At 35.3% G+C, this 24104-nt stretch overlaps 2 protein-coding genes across 9 annotated transcripts in view; one reads left to right on the top strand and one right to left on the bottom strand.

The window, feature by feature from the left end:
• Positions 1–29: 29 nt before the first annotated feature.
• USP1 (ubiquitin specific peptidase 1) lies at positions 30–13189 on the top strand. The gene is made up of 9 exons (XM_045547873.1): positions 30–814; positions 2762–2996; positions 4277–4397; positions 4964–5068; positions 5672–5832; positions 7559–8250; positions 9364–9534; positions 10200–10401; positions 11690–13189. The coding sequence occupies exons 2-9, from the start codon at positions 2827–2829 to the stop codon at positions 12423–12425; spliced, it is 2358 nt and encodes a 785-aa protein (XP_045403829.1). The 5' UTR covers positions 30–814; positions 2762–2826; the 3' UTR covers positions 12426–13189.
• Positions 13190–15293: 2104 nt separating this feature from the next.
• Positions 15294–24104, bottom strand: part of DOCK7 (dedicator of cytokinesis 7) — a 200771-nt gene continuing 191960 nt past the window's right edge. For all 8 annotated transcript variants that reach the window (XM_045547862.1, XM_045547864.1, XM_045547865.1 and 5 more), the window contains 2 exons: positions 20594–20761; positions 15294–15760 (listed from right to left, as the gene is read on the bottom strand). In XM_045547862.1, the coding sequence (XP_045403818.1) occupies positions 15718–15760; positions 20594–20761 (211 nt within the window). In that variant the 3' untranslated portion in view covers positions 15294–15717. The remainder of the gene's footprint in view (positions 15761–20593; positions 20762–24104) is intronic.

The following is a 24104-nucleotide window of genomic DNA, read 5'->3' as shown; positions in this document are numbered from 1 at the left end:
GGGGGTGGAGGGAGCAAGGTTTTGGGAATTGTTCTTCATGGATTGGTGGGTTTAGGCTCCTCGAGCACGGGGCCGTCCCATCGTCTCTCTGTCCCGTCTCCCGACCCGTACGCTTTCCCCTCAACTCGCGCGCACGAATGGTTGAAAAAAAGGGTGTGAGGCTCGAGCCCGCCAGCCGGGCCTCCGGCCGCTGGCGCGCGCCCTCAGTGAGGACCCGCGCGAGCTGCCCGTGACGGTGCCTGCGCTGTTTGAAACTGTAGAACCCGTTAGGATCTTAGGGAAACTACCGTTCCAGCTGACTCCGGAGCCCGTGCGTGCCAGGGGCGAGTGGCGGTCGCGAGGCGGCTCTTGCCTGTCGTCTCTCTGCAGCGTGGAGACCAGAACCGGCATTTTCAAAGGACGCCACCTTCAATCGCAGCGCTGGCGCGGGCGGAGGCTAAAACGCAGGGGTCCTGAGACTTAGGAAAACGCGCCAAGTTCCCCTCGGTTGTGGAGTGGGAGAGACCCTAGCGGTTGAGGCGCTGCGCGGGCGGGCCCACTGCTTGTGCGCTCCTTGCCATCCCGGGGCGGGCGCAGACGGGCGCCGCTCCGGGAATGTAGTGGGTGCCGGCGCAAGGCAGGACCGAGCGGCGGCCGGGGTTCCCACTCTTGTGAGCGGATGGTCACTCCCCCGCGGGGAGGGCGATCCGACCAGCTTTTCCTTGGGTCGGGGACCCGGCGGGATCGGGGCAGGGACTCACCTGTCGCCCCCACACTCTTTCCGGTTGGACTAGTCGGCGTCACCGCCGCGGACCTCGCTTTGGGCCATGACCAGGTAAGAGGGCCTGGGGAGGAGGGCCGGCGCCCGGGCGCAGGGACAAGTTCGGCCGGCGCCTGAGTGAGGCTGCCGGCAAGACCCCAGGCCCGTTTTGGTGGGTCCTGCACCCTTGCAGAGCTGCCGGCGGGAGCCCTGTGCACCCTGGGCGGGGCGCACCCTCTTGCCGCCGCTGGGGACTCTAGAAGGCAGGTGCTGGCTGAGCGCAAATAGGCCAACTCCACGGGCGAGGGGGCCAGGGGCGGTGGTGAGGGCCAAAGACACCACCGACCACCCCCCGCCGCGCTCGGCAACCCAGTGTCTGCTCATCTTTTTCCGTTCCCTAGAGTGGTGCAGGATAGTGGTGCAGGGAGAAGAAATGTTTTCACATAGTTGCCCTGTGTCGGTATTGCGAAATTTTACCGCGCATTTTCTTTCACTTATAGTTTTTCCAGAGTATTTGGAACGCCACGTGTCTTTCACCTTTGGCGAAGATTTTGTCCTGAATTATTTTGCATTTTTCTTGAAAAGTAGGAATTGAGTTGTGTCATCTTATAAAGGATATAATTTAAAACTAATGGGACTAAGTGTTCACGCTGTCATTTGTTCAAGAACGTTAATGTTCGATTTGTGTTCTGCGAAATTTGATTTATAGTTAGAGAAGGAATATTTTTGATGGAACAAACCCCAAATTATAAGGAAAGCCAGGGGCAAGAAATGATATAGCATAGGATAACGGCACCTGGCAAAATGTTACATTCTCAGTAATGTTAAATATTTGATGTCAAATTTAATTTTGAGGGGGCCAGGAGGTTTGGTTTTTTAATTGAGGAGACAATTCGCTATTTCAGCTGCTTAATTATCTTTTCCTTTTATTAAGTCCAGTTAACTCTTTTCAGTTGAGATCCAGTTTCTATCTGTTGGAGACAATGGGGAAATTAATCAATTTTCCACTTCTTCCTGAATTGAGTCTCAAAAATGGTTTCACTGCTGAGTTCAGTGTTGTGAATTCTTGGATTGGAGTCAGCCTAGTGAAATGCTTATTAAGGGTGGAATCAGTAAATTTTGTGTAGTTCATCTTATTACGCTCTATCTACATTTGAAACTCATTGCTCAGGTTTTGTGCTCTAAGTAATTTTATGGTAATACTTCAGTCATAATTTTTTCCCAGATGTCCTAATGAAAAACAGGACTGATGTATAAAATCTACAAAAGTTGCCATATTTTTTGTTTCATCTGAAAGCTTTCCTTTAAAGCAGGGTAACAGGGTTGCAAAAGGCAAACCAAATCATCTTGTTTCCTACTCAAAGCAATATTTTTGAAATTTATAGTGCAACAAAAATTTGAAAAACTAGTAGAATAATGTATTTTCTAGTGTCCCATCTTTGCATGTGTTTTATCATCTTTCACTCAGGTTTTTAGGTATAACTGAACACCAGATCTATGCCTTTTCTTGTACACAAATTATACCTTAAATAAATAGAGACTTTATTTCACATATTCATGGTAAATAACTAGAAAAAGGCTTTGGAAGGGAAGACTCATTAATGTTCAGCACTACTTTGATTTTCCATTGATCCCTCTGTTTCCTGGCTCCTACTTTAGAATTAGAGATGGTAGCTGCTCCATCAATATTTTCTGAATGAATTAAGTTTACAATGAAAAATTACGTTTTTACTCTTTAATTATGCTACTTTACCATGGGGCTACTAAATGGGGTACTTTGTGATGTGGCCCTTAATCTGTAGCAGGCTGATAAAAGTTCATCATCTTGTATTTTTTGTTCTTTAACAAAGTCAAGGTCATTGTGGCAAACTCCTTCATTTAAGCAATAAAGTACCTATTGCCAGGCATTAGGTTTTCAAATACGAAGTTCTCATTTGTACCATTCCTTTGCTTCGTTTTCAAAATTGATGCTTTGTTACTGACAACTGAAAACTAATGAAACCTTTTCTCTGTGATTAACAGAAATAATTGGTGATTACAACTTCCCTCTGTAAATTCTTGCCAACTCCTTGGGATTTGAAGAGAAAATGCCTGGTGTCATACCTAGTGAAAATAATGGACTTTCAAAAGGTAGTCCATCTAAGAAAAACAGACTTTCCTTAAAGTTTTTTCAGAAAAAGGAAACTAAGAGAGCCTTGGATTTCACAGATTCTCAAGAAAATGAAGAAAAAGCTTCTGAATATAGAGGATCTGAAATGTATGTATCTTATTTCTATACTTTTCTTTATTCCACATCAATGAAGTGGCAGTGAACTTGGATTGATACCTCCAGTCTGACCTGATAGTCCATAGAGACAAAAAAGTACACTTCAGTTTACTGTTAATAAGTCTAGCAGGGTATAGTAGGAACAGGAAAACTGGGGGTTCCCCATAGGGATCACATCCATAATGTTTATTATGCTCAGCCATTTAGACTAACTTGGAGGAATATTTATTGACTAAAATTATCTTTTGGGGTTTAAATTTGGTTATTTCTGGAGCAACACATTTATATAAGGGTAAAAGAGGTGATTTTTTTGGTTCAGACGACTTGACAGCTATGAGATATTTAAACTCATGTAGTCATGTAGGTATGTAGTTGTAACTAGTCATACCTGTTGGAGGCATATAATTTCAAATTTTACTTAAAGTAAACTTAAATGCTTTTGATGCAAATTCTTTAGTGACTGAAATCAGAACAAAATGGAATACTTTTTTCCACCAGTGGCAGCTGTAGCTCAAGTCTATACTATTTCTCTGTTTAACAAATAGGCACTCTGCTGAATGACTAAAGTGGATTGGTTCCATGTGTAATTTCCTAATATATGCCAATAATCAGTCAAGGAGATTGTGAGTGAACCTTTTGTTTATCAGCATTCATGCTTATAAATGCTTTGAGATGCTGGAGTAATAATAGCTAGTGTGGTTATTAAAATAAAAATACTGGGAAAACCTAGTTTTACTGTAAAAGAATGATAAACTTGAACACTTTGTTTTTAAGTGAGGGACAGCTATATAATTCTCTTCATAGACTTTATAGCTGTATAATTCTCTTCATAGACTGACTTCTTTCCTCTTAATCTTTATTAATAGAATTTTACTTGGTATAGCCTCTCCCAAATATTATGGTCAGGTCATTCCCAGGTTTTTATTCAGAGTTAAACTACTTGATTAAAATGTCAGAGTACGTGAAACAAAGCACAGTACCAGTTCCTCAATTTTCTACTCTGCAAAATGGGATTAACATCTTCTTAAAGGAATTATTTTGAGGCTTGTTAAGTATAATATTTCTAAATGCTTTTAAAACTTACATTCTGGGCATATACCAATTTTTGAGCTTGTACAGATTTCTTCTCTTAAACTGTCATCTGAATAAGATCCATATACTTTCAGATCATACAACTTTTGGGAAAAGGCTAAATCTAAAGAAGTAATATTTCCACTTTGTTTCTTTAACGTGCTACTTAATTATACTTTTCTTCCCTCTATATTTAATAGTGATCAAGTTGTTCCTGCAGCACAGTCTTCACCTATAAACTGTGAGAAGAGAGAAAACTTGTTACCATTTGTGGGACTGAATAATCTTGGCAATACTTGTTATCTTAATAGCATACTTCAGGTAAATTGACAATTTTGCTAAAACTTTAGTAGGCAAAGAATGATATGACATTTAATGTTTCTGAGAATTTCAGGTTACTGGAAGACCTTAATTGTCCATATACTGTCTTTGCCTTTTGATTGTAAATAAAACAGAATAGGCTAAAATAATGATATTGGTTCTAAGTTGCATGTTATTAAAGTTCCTTTGGGGTAAGAGGAAGTGATATGCTAAGTGAAGATGGGATGGCAAAATTGAGTAGACCTTGGTTAAGTGGAAGATGCCAAACCTTTAATTTGTCTGCCTGATTCCTTGTGCTATCATGTTATACCCCTTGGAGCTATATTGGTGTTATGTTGTATGTCCTTGACCTTAAAGTCTTAGCAGTATCTGCCCAGGCCCAGTGCTTTGTGCCAATGAGGGAAGACAGTGGGATTCTACTGATGAAGTAGAGAACAAGTTTTGACACAAAGCTTAATCTCAGAATGTTAGGTAATGCATATTAAAAGTGCTCTACAAAAAGTATGACACTGTTTTAATGATTTTATGTATATTGTTCAGTAAACACTTAGTCTTACTTTTTATAGGTATTATATTTTTGTCCTGGTTTCAAATCTGGAGTGAAGCACTTATTTAATATTATTTCAAGGAAGAAAGAAGCTCTAAAGGATGATGCCAATCAAAAAGATAAGGTAAAATAAATAAAAGAACAGAAATAATGTAAAAAGCAAAAATAAAGGGGAATTCACTTATTTAGAAGTGAAAAAGTAATGGATACACAAGAGGATTTGGGGGAGGCTGATAAAGATGATTTCTTTGTTAACAAACTATAACTGAAAATTGAATTTCTCAGTACTTTATATCGTCAGGAAGGCAATTATTTTTCACTCTTGCAAGGCTAGCTAACTAGATTATCCCCTTTACAGAGTGATTGCTCTAGTCCTCTAAACGGTTTACCAAACTTTTGTCATTTGTATACTACAATCACAATTTGTCATACCCATGAAACATTTATCCATTGTTTTCAAATTGACTTTTAAAATATAAGTAAATATATTGTAATTATAGAAACCTTTGACTTCCATAACTTGAAAACCATTGTCATGGATGACATAAATAGTAACTAAAAAATTCTCTCAAAGTTAAAAAAGTTTATTTGTACACCCCACAAACTTAATGCTATAATGAAATTTAGAAAAGCTAGTATTGTGTAGTGAGACAAAGACAAGAAAGGGGGAAGGTACTTAATTTGTTCATAAATGAAAATACTGGTTTGTGTGTTTCTTTCTTGACAGGGAAATTGTAAAGAAGATTCTTTGGCAAGTTATGAACTGATATGCAGTTTACAGTCCTTAATCATTTCAGTTGAACAGCTTCAGGCTAGTTTTCTCTTAAATCCAGAGAAATATACTGATGAGCTTGCTACTCAGCCAAGGCGACTGCTTAACACCCTCAGGTATAGCCTATACTGTAATCTTAGGATTCCAATTTAGCTACTTGTTTCTGTCTTTGGAGGGTAGTGCTATGTGAACAAATAGGAATAAAGAGCAAGGAAAACGGAAACTCCAGGTCCATAGTCCTTTATATCCTAGAAGCTCTGAAAACTGGAAATTTTTTCATAAATTTGATGCTAAATTCATTGGATCTGAATTTATATGAGGCTTCTTACTGTCTTTAATTATATTTATCTTTAATGTAAATATTCATATATTTTTCTATAGAAGTAGTAATGTATTTAATTATAGGGTACTGCCCCATATCATGTTTGTGATATATATTTTACTTTTATGCCATACCATCTTTTTGAATCTGCAAATTTCTGAATTCCCAAACGTGTGGTCTTAAGGATTTCAGATTAGGAATTCTAGGACTATATTCAAAATACATTAGGTGTAAGCACTACAAACTCCAAATATTCTATTTTTGTTATATGTGCTTGGTAGAGAACTAATAGTTAACTGAATTAGATTGCTTTGTGCCATTCTCTTAAAAAATGAAAGTTTATTCTCTATATAAAATAACCTTATTCAAAAAAATTATAGAGGGGCTGGGCGAGGTGACTCATGCCTGTTATCCTACCACTCTGGGAGGCCGAGGTGGTAGGATTGCTTGAGCTCAGGAATTTGAGACCAGCCTGAGTAAGAGTGAGACCCTGTTTCTACTAAAAACAGAAAAGTTAGCCCAGTGTGGCGTGCGCCTGTAGTCTCAGCTACTTGGGAGACTGAGGCAAGGGGATTGCTTGAGCCCAGGAGTTTGAGGTTGCAGTGGACTATGATGATGCTATTGCATTCCACCCAGGGTGATAGAGTGAGACACTGTCTCAAAAAAAATTATAGGGTAAGTCATTAAAACAGTCATTTAATCATTTAGTTTAGAAGTAGAACTAGGTGCAATACACTGCTACACTTTTGTTAAGAGGCATTGTAGCATAGTGGCCAAGAGCAGGTTTCAACCTTGGCTTTGCATCCTAACTAGTTCTGTGACCCTGGGCAAGTTACCTAACCTCTCTGCCTTAGTTCCCTTATCAGTCAATAGTGGTAATAATTGTACCTCATAGGTACAATTATTGTGAAGATTATGTATACATATAAAATGCATTTTCAGTATAACCTGGTATATGGGAAACGCTATTATTAATACATTGAGAAGAGGATTAAAGTATTGTGATAATAAAAATAGGGTAAAATTTTTTTTGTAGTTACAGGTAACAAATTTCAAATTTGTAGCTGATTTTATTTAACACATTGACTGCCTCACTAGAAAAAAAACATTTTTTCCTGCGGCCACAGTGTTTTATTACGAAAATAGAACAAAAACTTCAAAAACAAAACGATCCTTTGTAATTTAATGAAAAATTTGTTATTTTTTGTTTTCTGTGCGTGAGGTACATAGAACTCACGAGCCGCTAGAGTCAATTTTTACGCTGCATACCACTTGAGTTGTATGTGACTCATGACGTACTTATTTAATTTGTTTTGGAGAATTGAGTCTTCATATGCTTCATGAGGCCCCAGGCTCAAAATTAGCATGAGTTAAATACAACTCACATGAAAGGTAATGTGTTAAAAAGGAAGTAATTTACGATATCCCTGTAAATGAATTCATTTCTATGTAGAAAGATTTTCTTTTATATATTATATCTTCAAAACTAGAATAGATGAAATGGAAATTTTTATTTATAGGGAACTCAACCCTATGTATGAAGGATATCTACAGCATGATGCACAGGAAGTATTACAGTGTATTTTGGGAAACATTCAAGAAACATGCCAACTTCTAAAAAAAGAAGAAGTAAAGAATGTGGCAGAATTATCTACTAAGGTGGAAGAAAAACCTAATCAGAAAGAGGAATTGAGTGGTATTAACGGCATGGAGATTGAGAATATGAGGCATTTTGAAGAGTATAAAGAAAAACTTCCAAAAGGAAATGTGAAAAGAAAAACTGACACTGACTTTGGTAATATGAAGAAAAAAGTTAAAGTATCCAAGGAACACCAGTCACTGGAAGAGAACCAGAGACAAACTAGATCAAAAAGAAAAGCTACAGATGATCCATTAGAGATTCCTCCTAAAATAATCCCCAAGTACATACCTGAAAATGAGAGTGCAAGACCTTCACAAAAGAAAACAAGAGTTAAGATAAATTGGTTAAAGTCAGCAACTAAGCAACCCAGCATTCTTTCTAAATTCTGTAGCCTGGGAAAAATAACAACAAACCAAGGATCCAAAGGACAATCTAAAGAAAATGAATATGATCTTCAAGAGGACTTGGGGAAGTGTGAAAGTGATAACACAATTAATGGTTGTGGACTTGAATCTTCAGGAAATAATGTTAAACCTGTAAATGTTAATGAAGTTAAGCCCATAAACAAAGGTCAGTATAATTCTTAGACTTTAGTAGGTAGGAGAATTAACAGTTACAGAATTAGAATTTTCTCTTCTTAATACATGTACAATATAATCTATATGGCTAAAATTTTTAAGAGAAGGAAATTTAATCCTGAAGGTGAACTGTGGTGTTTTAAGTGCTGTGCTTAGAAGTGTGTGTGTTGTATTACTTATATATGTAATGTCAATACAGTAGATGTTATATATGTAATATAATTGTATTAGATATACTTGTAATGTCATTATGGTAATGTTAATTTATGGTGTATAAACTGAGGAAATTCAGTATAAATGGCAAGACTGTTATTTTTCCCTTTTATTTATGTAGTATTTGATATAAACTCATGATGGAAATTGCATTTAGTGAAATTTTTAGAGAACTAAGTATAGTCATGCGTTGCTTAATGATGGGGATACATTCTGAGAAATGTGTCATTAGGCAATTTCATTGTGTGAACATGAGGGTGTACTTGTACAACCTAGATGGATAGCCTACTATACTTAGGCTGTGTAGTAAAGCCTATTGGTTCTAGGCTACGAGCCTGTACAGCATATTACTGTACTGAGTACTGTAGGTAGTTGTGACAGTGGTATTTGTGTATCTAAACATAGATATGTAAATACAGGTACAGTAGAAATATGGTATGATAATCTTTATGGGACCAGTGTCATTATGTATGTGGTCTGCTGTTAACTGAAACATCATTATGCAGCGCATGACTAGTTATACCCTACTTGAATTAGATATTTACCTAATTTTGTCCAAGTCTGCCGTGGAATATGTGTAGTATTGATATGGTTAATGGTTTTACCAAAAATGCCATACTTATTCTGTATTATTCTATAGGGAGGTGTCTTTGAGAAGGGAGTTAAGAAGACATAATTGGCTTTTCTTTTACAGACAAGAGTAATTCATGTTCAAAACTACCTTTACAAGGAATTTACATTTCATGAATAAGTTATCTCTTAATGCTAATAAGGAGATATATAAAAATGGGACTTTTATTCAGGATATGCTTTATTTAAATGGAAAATTGGTTATTTGGGCTTTACTGAAAAGCTAATCTGTACAGACTTGTATGTACTGTTTTCGTTTTAGGTGCAGAGCAAATTGGTTTTGAGCTAGTGGAAAAATTATTTCAAGGTCAGCTGGTGTTAAGGACTCGTTGCTTGGAATGTGAAAGTTTAACTGAAAGAAGGGAAGATTTTCAAGACATCAGTGTGCCAGTACAAGAAGATGAACTTTCCAAAGTAGAGGAGAGTTCTGAAAGTAAGCAAATTGGAATCTTGTTTGGACCATCGAATAATTATAGTTTTCTTCAACAATACACAGTCTAATAGTAGCCTGTATAAATAGAAGAAAACTGGCCTTTAGTGTTTAATGTAACCTTTCTGCTTATCTGCCTTCACTTGTAAATGATTAGCATTTGGGAAATTGTAGCATCTTTTTGATACAGTGTTAGAATGGGAAAATGAAATGCTTTAATAAATTAACTTTTGGGAACCTGAATCTTTCAGAGCTACTGAGGTTATTTTTATACACAACATTTGAGCAACTGTAATGTCTAGTGCAAACCATAAAAAGTATGGAAATATCATGGGAAATAATTATGAGACTGATTTACCTGTCAGATATTGAAAATTGGCTATTAAATGTAAACTTGTCTGTCTTACACTGTGGCACAGAGACTAGGCTTGTTTTTGCTGTCTCTTGTGTCGCATATATTTTTTGACTGACCAAATGTAAATATTTAAAAGATATGTATACTGTTGAGGGTGAGCTAATGAAAATAGTTTCTGAAAGTAAAAAAAGTCTCTAGTTATTTGGGAATGGATTAGTCATTCAAAATTAAATGCTAAGAACATGAAACTTTATGGTTTATTTTTTGAATGGCTGAGAGATTTATTTGTGAATGAAAGGATTCTCTTTTGTAGTTTCTCCAGAGCCAAAAACAGAAATGAAGACCCTGAGATGGGCAATTTCACAATTTGCTTCAGTAGAGAGGATTGTAGGAGAAGATAAATATTTCTGTGAAAATTGCCATCATTATACTGAAGCTGAACGAAGTCTTTTGTTTGACAAAATGCCTGAAGTTATAACTATTCATTTGAAGTGCTTTGCTGCTAGTGGCTTGGAGTGAGTATTGTAAATAAAAACTATATGAAGAAAATGAGCTGCTATAGAAGATAAATTTTGTTCAAATACTATAATAGGAACATAAAGTACTAAAATGAAGTAATTTGTAAAGATTGCCTTAGAAAAAGTTTTGTTCTCTTATTAATAATTTTCCTGTAAAAATGAAATTTAAATCCTTTTGGTACGAATATATATCCTACTATTAAGTATGATTTCTTTATACATCTTTTCATATTCATTCCTTCTTAGATGATAGTAGTATCTAAGAATTCAAATTCAGTAGAACTGATGAAAGTATGGAACAAATTTTATATACATCAAGATTTGTTCTTTGAAGGGGAGAAAAGCAAAATTATAATTCTTTTTAGTTTTAAGGTAAGCTAGGAAGTCAAACCTTTGAACAATTTGAGAAAAATGCTAATGATGTTTTGGATAGTCTGTGATTTTTTTTTTTTTTTTTTTGGACATGTATAATGTCATTGTAGATTTTACTGTTTACATTAATTAATGACTTGTTTGAAGTTACCACGAGGGCGTCCCCGGAGCTCTCATATACTTTATTATATCAGAAGATGACATACAGTCCATTCTTTATTCAGGGGACTTTTTCTTTGCTACAATACTTATTTTCCCAAATTTTGGTAGAGAAAGTCTTCACATTAAAATGACTTAAATGTAAAGCATTTTGGTTTCAGGTTCACTCTATTTAAAATGCCATTTGTTTTCTTGCTGCACAAAATTAGGGAAATCAAGGGGAAAAATACTATATATCTTCCATAGAAACTCCTGAATATTAGCACTTATTGTAATATTTTTGTATATATTATAAATATTAATCAAAGTTGGGGTCTTGCCAGGTGCTGTAATCCTAGCACTTTGGGATGCCAAGGTGGTGTGATTGCTTGCAGCTAGGAGTTCAAGACCAGCCTGAGCAACATATAGCGAGACCCCATCTCTATAAAAAATAATTTAAAAATTTAGGTGGGTGTGGTGGCCTCGCACCTACTTGGGAGGCTGAGGCAGGAGCCTCACTTAAGCCCAGGAGTTTGAGGTTGCAGTGTGATATGATGACACCTTTGTACTCTAGCCCAGGCAAGAAAGTGAGACTTTCTCTAAAATAAATAAGTAAATAAACACAGTTGAGGTCTTGTTTATATTCTTTTTTGTGTATTCATATGAATATGAATATTAAGGGTTCATTCAGATTGTTACTTGGTTTCACATTGGGTGTGAAATCTTGAATTTGAAATGGAACTGCAGGAAAACTTTTTTTTTTTTCTTTCTAAAGGTTTGATTGTTACGGTGGTGGACTTTCCAAGATCAACACTCCTTTATTGACACCTCTTAAATTGTCACTAGAAGAATGGAGCACAAAGCCAACTAACGACAGCTATGGATTATTTGCAGTTGTGATGCATAGTGGCATTACAATTAGTAGTGGGCATTACACTGCTTCTGTTAAAGTCACCGACCTTAATAGTTTAGAAATAGATAAGGGAAATTTTGTAGTTGACCAAATGTGTGAAATAGGTAAGCCAGAACCATTGAATGAGGAGGAAGCAAGGGGTGTGGTTGAAAACTATGATGATGAAGAAGTGTCAGTTAGAGTTGGTGGAAGTACACAGCCAAGTAAAGTTTTGAACAAAAAAAATGTAGAAGCTGTTGGACTTCTTGGAGGACAAAAGAGCAAAGCAGATTATGAGCTATACAACAAAGCATCTAATCCTGATAAGGTTGCCAGTGCAGCATTTGCTGAAAATAGAAATTCTGAGACTAACAATACTAATGGGACCCATGAATCTGATAGAAACAAGGAATCCAGTGACCAAACAGGCATTAATATTAGTGGATTTGAGAACAGAATTTCCTATGTAGTGCAAAGCTTAAAGGAGTATGAGGGGAAGTGGCTGCTTTTTGATGATTCTGAGGTGAAAGTTACTGAAGAGAAGGACTTTTTGAATTCTCTTTCCCCTTCTACATCTCCTACATCTACTCCTTACTTGCTATTTTATAAAAAATTATAGAGTTCAGTGTATTTTCCTTGTGTATATATTAAACAGACCTGCACAAACATTGGTAAAGTTGATGACATAAAAGTTTTTAGCTTATCTTTTGAAGCTACTGGATATTATTGGTCTCTCTAGGTTTTTATATAAATAGTGAAATTTGAATTACTGAAAACCATATTAATTTTTAGAATTCATTTTCCTTAGTAGAGACTAGTGATGCATTAGCTTCTGGGAACAAACTTGTATAGTTTCTTAATTGAATTACCCAAAATGGAAGCATTTAAACACTTTTGGATTTACACCAATCTTTTGTGTTTGCTTTTTAAAATAAAGTGCTTGTATTTGTATTCTCCATATTTTGGAGTACTTATCTACATGATGTTTATAGGTCCTGTGGTTTTTCACCTAAGAAGCAGAATCTCATTCAGTACATTAGTTTTATAAGAGTCATGAAGCCAAATCTTTGATGGGCTGTATCAGAGGCACAAAGTCTAGAATGTGTGTATTCACAATGGTGTACATTTTGTGCCTTGAGTCACCTTGAAAAGTGTCTCAAAACCTGGACAGTCCCCGTCTATCTTCACAAGAATTTTATATGTATTTATGAAGATGGTTCTGTACTTTAGTAAATCTTTTTGGGCATGGACTAATTTGTATCTCTTCATACTTATATTCTGCACGATCTGTATATAGTACATCAAACTTAGAGGTATGACCTTAAATTTAACTTTTTTTAAAAACTGGGAGGTCAATAAAATTTAAACTGCTTAACCACTATGTATACAAATCCTTTGAATTTTTTTACTTGCATGTTTTTATCATAAATAACATCTGAGTTCTCTAAAACAAAGTATATATAAATAATAAATATGAATAATTACCTTTAATATACTTGATACTTTCCGACAGTGGAGGTAGAAAATTTTTCAAAGGAGAAATTGTACTTAGTCCATCCAAGTTGTCATACTTAAAAGGATTACAATAAAAGTTGTTGCATCTAGTTGTCCCTTAAAGTAGATATGTAAGTTGATGAAATCTAAAACTGGAAAACTTACGATGATGCTTTGGGCACAGAAAAACTTGGTTAAAATCTCATTTTAAATACAGTGTATATGCTAAATTGGTAAATGATCAATTATCTTGTGAAGTCTTAAAGGAGATTCTTTGAACTAAGAATCTTTCTTAAAAATGACTGTAAAGAATATATAAATGCTATTGGGATAACACTGTTATACCCCATTTCACCAAAAGTGTCTTGTCAACTAATAAATTATTTACATGTCTTACATTCTTCCACAAGATGGTACAAAAATAAAAGTCATGGTTCTCCTCCCTTTCAGAATCACTAATGGAACTTTTAAAAAGAAACAGCCCCTAAATACTACCCATAACATGCTTCTGATGGAGTAGGTCTAGAATAGAGATTGGGTCTCTAACACTCAAAAGAAAGTCAATGAACCAATATAGATTCCTGATGTGAGAAAGTTTGCATTATAAGAAAAATGAAGTACGTAAGAATTTGGGAAGTATTCAGTATCATACCAATGTTTTCATTTTAAGAGGAAGCCTCTGTTTTGACCCAAGTCAGAAAATCATTGGTATTGCATGATAAATCAGAATTATATAAAATTCCGAGTCCTTGATACTGAGATTTATGTAAGGCAGTCCAAACCTACGTAAATGTAACCTTAATAGGAAGTAATCTAGGGGTTACTTATTCTCTGCCTTATGTCTACCTCACCACCCCCCAACCATCCCCAAAGAGGAGAGTATGTTACTTTTTTTAAAGTTTCCATTCTTGACACCTTGCACCTTATTGTTCATTTGGTTCTTTCCTGAAAGAGATTTTTGAGGTTAATTTATATGCCCTTTTGACCCCTCAGATTTGGTCCAACGTAGAGCCATCTGAAAAATTTTTTTATGATTTAGCCTTTGAACTGATTAGGTAAGAGGAATCTGAGATAATGCTACCCATTATTAAAGTAAGCTGGAGCGGGGGATATCAATCATCACTAGGCTCTCAGAAGTAGACATTTTTGAACCCTTGTTTTCCACATCAAGTATGGAGTGAAGGCACTATTTAATCAGTTCTTAAGTGATTCATGTAACTGGTTAGTAGATGAATTATAAATGATGCCATTCTATAAGCTAGACTACTACACAAAAAACATTGGTCTAAATATTTCCAGAAATCATTAATACGTACTGTTTTGGAAAAACTTGCCAAGTAATTAAAATGTTACTTCTCAATTTTTTTTGCATTACTTTTTCGTATTATAATTCTAAATGAATTAGTTAACTTCAATTAAACAGCTAATATTACATTTTACACGTGTTTTCTAAAATCTCAAAAGTGTCAAAGTAAGTGACTTCTCAAACTCTAGTTCTATGTTACCTTCATGGTGATGTAAAATAGCTTTAAAGCAGATTCTAATTTTCTGCTTTAGATCATTAAAAACTGATGACTGGCTTGTTTAATTTGAAACACAGGAATCATTCATTTCAGTTGCTAGAATCATGAAGTTCATATTATTATCAGTGGTGTAAGATTGAGTCATAAAAATCAAGCTATGTCACTGGTATTAGCTATCCCAGTACTTAAAAATCTTAGATAAAAGTTTTATTGGGTAAAATTATTTCTGCCATTCAAAATTCCCTTTTTGGGTATCTAAATGGAAAATAACTAAGACTTAATAAACCAGTTACCAATATCTATTTTCATCTATCAACTCATTCATTTATTTAATTTGGGGCTCTTTGGGCCCATAAAATGACTCAATTTTGATTTTCATTCTAGTTTTGGAACTAGTTCTTGAATGAACTCTTAACTTACTCTCTGCCTCTGTCAGTAAAGAAAATTTTTAAAAGTCTCACTCAGTAAAATTAGTGTAAACATTCACATATTTAATAGTACCTTTAAAATAAGCATTACTACATTTAAAATGGTTCCAAAATCAATCTATAAGTGGTAATATAAATTAAGAAATATGAACTTAAAGTAAATAAATTTAACATTAGCTATGGTATAAATAATAGTAAATGTATAGTGTACCTTTGAGTCGTTAAAATGTCTTTAAAAAAAGATAACAGTATGTTACCAGAACATTAGAAACCATAGCCATGATTCTCAAATTGTAACAAATCTACATTTGATATTGTTTTGGCCACTGCATTCTTCAATGAGTAAATCAACATTATAATTTCCAGAATTCCATCCTGTCTTATTTTTCAATAGATCTTAACTTCTTTTCACACTCAATGTTGAACACATGGCTCTTTTCAAATGAGTAAAACAAGTGCATTTATCTTAGAGATCCATTTTGCGAAGACTCATTCGACTGAAGGAATCTCTGGGGAAAAAATGAGAGGACATAGTTATAAGAATGCAATTTTTGCATATACCTTTAAAATGTTTTACGTGCTTTTTCCTACCAGAGTTATCTGAAAGTCTTGCCACCAATTCTTATTAACTTCCAAGTTAGATGCTCATCCTACATACTCTGCCATATATATATATATATACTGGCTTATAAATTTCTCTGTAGATTAGAAGCATAATATAGTAACCACTTTTCTAAGTCCATTGATCATTTATTCATTTGCCCAGTTGGTACTGCAGATATTGTGATAAACAAGATAAGGACTTAAAAGATAACAGATTTCAGGAAAAAATTTGGGGTTATTAAATGGCAAAAGGTGGGTGTTTTTTTAAATACTAGATTTTAAATCTTAAACCAGTGATTCTCAAACTTTGTCTCAAGTCCTTTTTACATAAGAACCCCAGGGATCTTTTATGTGGGTTTTATATGGATATTTACCATGTTAGAAATTAAAACTAAGAAAATTTAAAGTTATTGAGTTATTAAGTATGAAATGTTCAATTTCCCTAAGTACTAAGTTTGACAGTTGATATCTCTGACGTTTTGACACTTCTTGTTTTATTTTTATTGTGAAGGTACATCCTCAGTCTTTCAAACACATGTTTTCGCTGGTGATTATCTTTAAAATTGTTTTTTACAGCAATTTTTGTGAAATTGTGGATAAGTCAGAAATTCATGTTATTTCCGAATATGAGTTCCATTGTGGAACCAATGTAGCGCAGATAGCTTGAAATATCAGTGAAGTGTATGGGAAGAATGTTGCTAATAAACACACAGTACATTGATGAGAAGTTCCGTTCCATTGATTTTAATCTTGAAAATGTGCCACATAGGTGACCTGAGACCAAGGTAGGTGGATAATGATGACCTGAAAGCTGTAGAGGAAGTGGAAGCTGAGGTGTTGGCGGGCGGCTGCGGCCTGGTCTCGCAATGGCTGTGGATGAAAGAGAAGGCAGGAGGCCAGAGGCTAACTGCGGCATCCAAGATGCACAATGATGAAATTACAATTGGATTGTGTCTGCACTTCTGGAAAATAAGACTTGAATGCAGAGGCAGCACCAAACAAATCTAGAATGAGTCGTCTCAACAAGTAGTTTAACAAGATGGTTTCAGGCCATCTTTGAAGTTTCTCCACTGTTGTGCTGAGACAGCATCATTGTATTTGGTCAACTGGAGCATGCACATGGAGTTTTGATATTGCTGCCTGCCTTTGGCCAATAGAATAATCTACTTTTCCAACACCTCACTCAAGTGAAAATTCAGGAATTTGCTTGGGTAGACATTCTGATACATGTCATCAAGTTTGGATCTTCCTCCCTTTGGTGCTGATTTGTTATGGTCTCTGGCTCCATCTACATAAGGATGTAGACTATCTGATAAAGTCAGAGAAACCTGTTATGAATTTTGTCTCCAAATCCAAGGATTGGTACTTTTGCCACATGGAACTGCTTCTGTTTAAAAAAGAAAGAGGTGGGGTGGTGGTGGGAGAGACTGCTGGTTATCACCTAATACCTGTCTCCTTCTTCCCTAATAAAAGAATTTTTAGCTGGGCAAAAAAAAAAAAAAAAAAAGCAGTAGTGAAAGCGAATCCATCTCAACCTACACATGAATTAGCTGCAAGGTTTGATGTTACTATTCCAACAATATAGGACCATTTGAAACAAATCGGCAAGATAAAGAAACTGGATAGATGGGTTCCACATGAATTAAATGAGTATCAACAGAGGAATTGTCTCGAGGACTGCCTTTCTTTGCCGTCATGACATAAAGGTGAACCATTTCTATACAATATTGTTACATGTGTTGAAAAATGTATTCTTTTTGACAATCCCAAGCATTTGGCACAATGATTGGATACCGATGAAGTGCTGAAACATAGTCCAAAACCGAATATTCATCAAAAAAAGCTAATGGTGTCTGTTTGGTGGTCCAGCGCTGGTATTATCCACTACAGCTTCATGAAACCTGGTCAGTCGATTACAGTGGATGTCTACTGCAACCAATTGGATGAAATGATGAGCATGCTTGCAATTAGCAAGCCGAGATCAGTCAACAGAGACAGGCCAATCCTCTTGCAAAACAATGCTTGCAACCCATGGTTGCACAAACAATGCTGCTCAAACTATAGAAGCTGGACTTGGGAACTCTCTGCCATCCACTGTATTCACCAGACCTTGCACCAACACTTCTTCCATACTTTGTAATACTTCTTGCAAGGAAAAATATTCAATCTCAACAAGCTGTGGAAAACGTCTTTTGTGATTTGAACACTACTTGCTCATCGCTGGCATAAACAAGCTATCATTAAGATAGCAAAACTGTGTCAATAGTTTAGGTGCATACTTTAATTGTACTGCTTCTTATTTGAGATATAAATAACTACACTTTTGATTTAAAATTGGACATTTCATATTTAATGATCTAGTAATTATTTTACACACTAATCCATCACTACATGTCACTATAGATATCACTGCTTATTAAAAATAAGAAATTCTAGAAGAGTGGCACTAATGTAAGAGTCTGGCTCAACAGAAGGCCTAGATTCTCATCTCTGCTTCTGTATTCAACGTATTCAATCTTTTACAACATCACATGTCATGTAGTCTCTGGAAAACTGCACTATACGCTCACAAGGAAATGAGAGTGAAAAAAGGAAAATAATATTTGCTAGTAATATGAAATTAGTTTTGACTTCAGGAACTTCATGAAAGGGTCTTAGGAACTCCCCTCATGGGTTGTAGATCATACTTTGAGAACCACTATCTTAATACCTTTAAGCCTACTACAAAATAATGCAGATTTTGTAAACCAGCAAACTTAAAAAATCAAATTCTAAGAATTTTCTAAATTCTGAAGTTAAAAGTCAAGGGGATGATATTCTTGAAATACCTAAGTTGGTTTCTTTTGCTTATCCTTCCTGTAATTAAGGTTAAGCCATGAGGCTTAATATCATTAGGAAAGGAGAGGGCAGGTACAAAGAGATCACATTCAGCTCTGAATCTTAAAGTTTGCTTAGAAGGGAATAAGCAGTCTTCAAAGCTAGATGCTGTTCATCAAGAAAAAGTTTTTTCTAAATTCCAGAAAATTGCCTGAAAATATTAACAACTAAAGCTTGGAGGATTGGCCAAAAAGTAGATCAGAGAAGACAGCAAAACTCAGGATACGGTATAAAGGAAAAGTTTCCTTCAGATAGGAAGAACACAACCTTTCCACAGAAAGGAGTTGGAGAGATCTGAAGGAACTGATACTATGATTAGGCAACTGCCCATCTTAGGGAACCAGTACCCTTACACTCTGGCATCTCTGACCTGGTGGGTATTAGACTACTGGAGGGGAATGGAGGCAGCAAGAAGGAAAAAAAATCCAAAAAGATTGAAGGGAAAACCAAAAGTGTTGGGAAGTACTATGTTGCTTCCCATTGGGAATTCTGAGAAGAAACTACCTAATAAGGTATCTCACATCAGTAAAAGATGGTGAAAGTAAAATATGTCTTGCCAGAGAAAGGATCTAAAACAGGACTTCTGGTCTAGCCTTTGTTCCTACAGATTGTGGAAGACATTCAGATGATCTATATGCTGACATAAAGCAGGCACTTAGTAGACATTTTCTGAATGAATGTGTGAATGATTTTTTTTCTACAGGCCTAGAAGTAAAAACATATGAGACTACTTAAGCACAGGGACTAATTCCCAGGTGAGTAAATAGCCAGTTTAACTTTCTTCTGCAGTATAGTATACCATGCATCTACATTCTACTTTCATGTAAGCACCTTCAATGACCTTCCAATTATTAATTTATCAGACCATTACAGTATAATAGCTTTATTGTCTTATGGTTATTATTTCAAAGAAAAGGGTGGTAAGATATCACTGGTACATAATTCAACAGTTGTATGTAAATTTGATTTAAAAATGTAAAAAAGGCAGTTTACTTTTAGCAGTTATTGTGCCCTTTCCAAAATTCAGGTGATAAAAGTAAAATGTCAGGCACTGTCCTAGGAACTTTACATCTGTAATGTAATTTAATCTCTTCAAGGTAACAACAACCACCTCTTCAAGATAAGTACTATCATCTCATATACAGAGGAGATCTAAAAATTAAATTACCTGCTCAAGTAGAACTAGGATTCAGTTGTAGAAAATTCCAAGTAATTTCCATTTCTAATTTGTCACACTTAAAAAGTAGAGAAAAATACTGAAGCCTTTTTGATACCTGCTTTGCTACATATCTAGAAGAACACAGTGTATACTATTTACTGTCATGACTGAGGGAAATGAATGCCTGGCTTCTAATAGATTCTAGTGACTTCTCCCACTAAAATACCAGAAAGTATGACAGGGCTTTAAAAGGAATAGCTTTAGGAGGCCAGACTTAAGTGTCCTGATTAGTATGAGTACTTAGCATAACTTTATGATTCTCAAGTTACAGGAAGAACTCACTTTTATGTTGTAGACTGATTAATGTAAGGGTAATATGGGTTAAGTATCCCTAATTCGGAAATGAAATCCAAAATGCTCCAAAGTCAGAAACTTTTTGAATGCTGAAATGACTTTTTGAAAATCAGAAACTTTTTGAAAGCTCAAAGGAAATGCTTTGAGGATTTTAGAGTTTCAGATTGAGCATGCTCAACCAGTAAATAAAATGCAAATATTCTAAAATCCAACAAAATCTCAAACCTGAAACACTTCCAGTCCCATGCAATTTGGATAAAAGATACTCAACCTGTAAAAGGTTTATATTAGTTGAATTTGTTAGGTTTCAGAGGATATGTTATCTAAAACCATGTGTAGATAAGCATACCTGTGGCAGGTAACAGGCAATACTGCCTTATATAACTGAGGGATCTTTCTGTTTATCAGTGGCTGTAGGGCCTCTTTAAGGCGATGATAGTTTCTCTCCAGTTCTCTTTGATACTCCTTTTGATCTGGCCCAATTAAGCTCTTATTTTTTCTTAAGGCATCTTCACACCTAGGAAAAACAGCATGTTATTAAAAAATTACTCTGGCACAGTTTGTAGGCTTAGTGCCATATGTATGTGTGTGTGTGTGTGTGTGTGTGTGTGTGTGTGTGTGTATACACATATGTATATATTTACCATGATGAGGATATTCAGTTTTTCAGTCGAATGTTAAATAATCCTTTATTTTAGGTTTAATGAAGGGAACAGATGATCAGCTGAGTTCCTTTAAAATTTAATAAACATTTACTCCACTTTTCATTAAATTGAAAGTTATACATTTTTAAATGTTATATCTGAAGCCATTTTTTTCACATTACCACTAGGCTAGAAGTTCTTTCAGGAATGTATTCATACTCATTTGTGTAGCACCAGTGGTACCTGGCACAGTGCTTTGTCTAGGTTCAAATAAATATTTCTTAAATGAATAGATCTTGATGACAATCCTTTATCCAACTTATCCAAATATTTAAGAAAAATATCTGGACCCCATGAAGGAAGAAAGGATGCTTAAAAAAACAATATATACATATCAATATTTGTACTGAATGCAGCTAAAGTGATGCTTAGTAGAAAATGCATAGTGTTAAATGTTTATATTAGAAAAGAAGGCTAAAATTGAAGAGCCAAGCAACTTAAAAAGAATAAACTTAAAGTATAAAGGAAACAAAATTTTAAAATATGATAAGAGTATCAAAAATTACAAAAGTTGGTTCTTTGAAAAAAAAAAAACTAAAAAAAAACTGACTAAGCTATAGCAAGATTAAATGAGAGGTCAAATATTCCCTACTAGAAATTAAAAATGGAACAAAAAATCAAATATACCAAAAGTTTTAAAAGGCATAGAAGAGATTATATATAATTTACTGCCAAAAAATCTAAAGTTATACTTTTCTAGATAAATATAATTTAGTAAAACAGACTCAATTAAAAAATGTGAATAACCCTAAAATCATCAAATAAGTTGAATCAATTAAGTCACTAATCTATCCAAAAAGAAAATACTAACATGAAAATTCTACTAAACATTCTAAGGACAAATAACCCAACATAACAAAACTATTCCAGAGTATACAAAAAACGAGCATAGGGAAAATAACTATTCCTGAGAAGAGTTCCAACTCATTTTTCAAGGCTGGGATACCAAAACCTAATGGTAACTCTAAGAAAAAATTATAATCCAATCTTATCCATAAAAAAATCACTGCAAAACTCCCAAAGAAAATACAGCTGGCCCTCTATAAAGTGGGTTTTGCATCCATAGATTCAACCAACCATGGATTGAAAATATTTGGAAAAAAAAATTGTGTCTGTACTGAACAAGTACAGACTTTTTTTTGGTCATTATTCCCTAAACAATACAATTTAACAACTATTTACATAGTATTTACATTGTTTCAGGTATTATAAGTAATCTAGAGATGATTTAAAACATACGGGAGTATGTGCATAGGTTATATGCAAATAGTATGCCATTTTATATAAGGAAGTAAACATGCAGGAATTTTGGTATTCACAGGTGGTCCTGTAACCAATCCCCCATGGATCCTGAGAGACAATTGTAATAGGAAACTGTTTTATTTATTCTATTTCATTTTTTTGAGACAGAGTCTCAATCTGTTGCCCGGGCTAGAGTGCCGTGACGTCAGCCTAGCTCACAGCAACCTCAAACTCCTAGGCTCAAGCAATCCTCCTGCCTCAGCCTCCCAAGTAGCTGGGGCCACAGGAGCACACCACCACATCCAGCTAATAATTTTTTCTATTTTTAGTAGAGATAGGGTCTTGCTCTTGGTCAGGCTGGTCTCAAAGTTCTGACCTCAAATGATCCTCCTGCCTCAGCCTCCCAGCATGCTAGGATTACAGGCATGAGCCACTGCTCCTGGATGAAACTGTTTTACCAATGTATTAAACACAGACACACACACACATACATACACATCTATACAACCCAAGACCAAGTTGTTTATCCCTGGAATAAACAAAAGGTTGGGTTATGAAATCAAGAAATGTAAATTACCCCATTAAAAGTTTAAAGGAGATACAGAAAAAGGCATTTGGTAACAAAAGTTTAAAACCTGCATAACTACCAATAGGTGGAAACTCCTTTAACCTAATTAAAAATATTTATAAAAACATGCAGCAAACATTATACTCAATGGTGAAACCTTTCCTTTTAGATTAGGAACAATAAAATTATGCCCTCCCTAATTATTCCTGTCCCACATAGTACTGGAGGCCCTAATTATCACTTTAAGACAAGAAAAAGATTCTACTGGTAAATTATTAGAATTAACAAGTTTGGTAAAGTTCTCATATAAACTTAATATATAAAAGTCAACTGCAGGCCGGGTGCGGTGGCTCACGTCTGTAATCCTAGCACTCTGGGAGGCCGAGGTGGGAGGATTGCTCGAGGTCAGGAATTCGAGACCAGCCTGAGCAAGAGCAAGACCCTGTCTCTACTAAAAATAGAAAGAAATTATCTGGCCAGCTAAAAATATATATAGAAAAAATTAGCTGGGCATGGTGGCGCATGCCTGTAGTCCCAGCTACTCGGGAGGCAGAGGCAGTAGGATCGCTTAAGCCCAGGAGTTTGAGGTTGCTGTGAGATAGGCTGATGCCACGGCACTCTAGCCCGGGCAACAGAGTGAGACTCTGTCTCAAAAAAATACCAAAAAAAACAAAAAAAAAACAAAAAGTCAACTGCATTTCTGTATACCACCAAATAGAAAACATAATTTAAAAACACACGATTAATGCTTAAAAGTACTAGATACTAAGGAATAATTAAAATAATACCCAAGACTTCTACAAAGAAAATTTAAATAATGTTAAGACATTTAAAAGTTCTAAGTAAATGGAGAAACATACCATATTTATGGATTGATATCAGTGAAGATGTCAAAAATTTAAAATTTATATAAAAAAGGGCCAAAAATAGTCCTTGAACAAAACAAGGTGGGATGAATTGCTCTATCAGATAACAAGGCTTATTATAAAGCTGCAGTAATTAAGACATCATGATATTGGCTCAAGGAGAGATAAACAGAGCAATGCAGGAGAATAAAGATCCCAGAAATACATGCACACAAACATGGACACTTAATTTATGATAGTGATAACACTGCAAAGCAGTAGAAAAAGGTCAGTCTTTTAAATAAGTGGTGCTTTTAAATAAGTGGTCAACTGGATATCCATATGAGGTGAAAAATGCTGACCATATTCAGTAAATGGTGCTGAGATAATTTTCAGTTATCAATATGGACAAATATTGAACTGATCACTATGTTGAACCATACACAAAAATCAACTGCAAGTGGATTTTCTAAAAAGGAAAAAAGGCTCTTTTTTTAGTCT

Source organism: Lemur catta, chromosome 3, assembly GCF_020740605.2.
Source record: "Lemur catta isolate mLemCat1 chromosome 3, mLemCat1.pri, whole genome shotgun sequence".
Classification (NCBI taxonomy): domain Eukaryota; kingdom Metazoa; phylum Chordata; class Mammalia; order Primates; family Lemuridae; genus Lemur; species Lemur catta.
The sequence above is the reverse complement of the archived record's forward strand: the minus strand, read 5'-3'. Positions and strand labels throughout refer to the sequence as shown.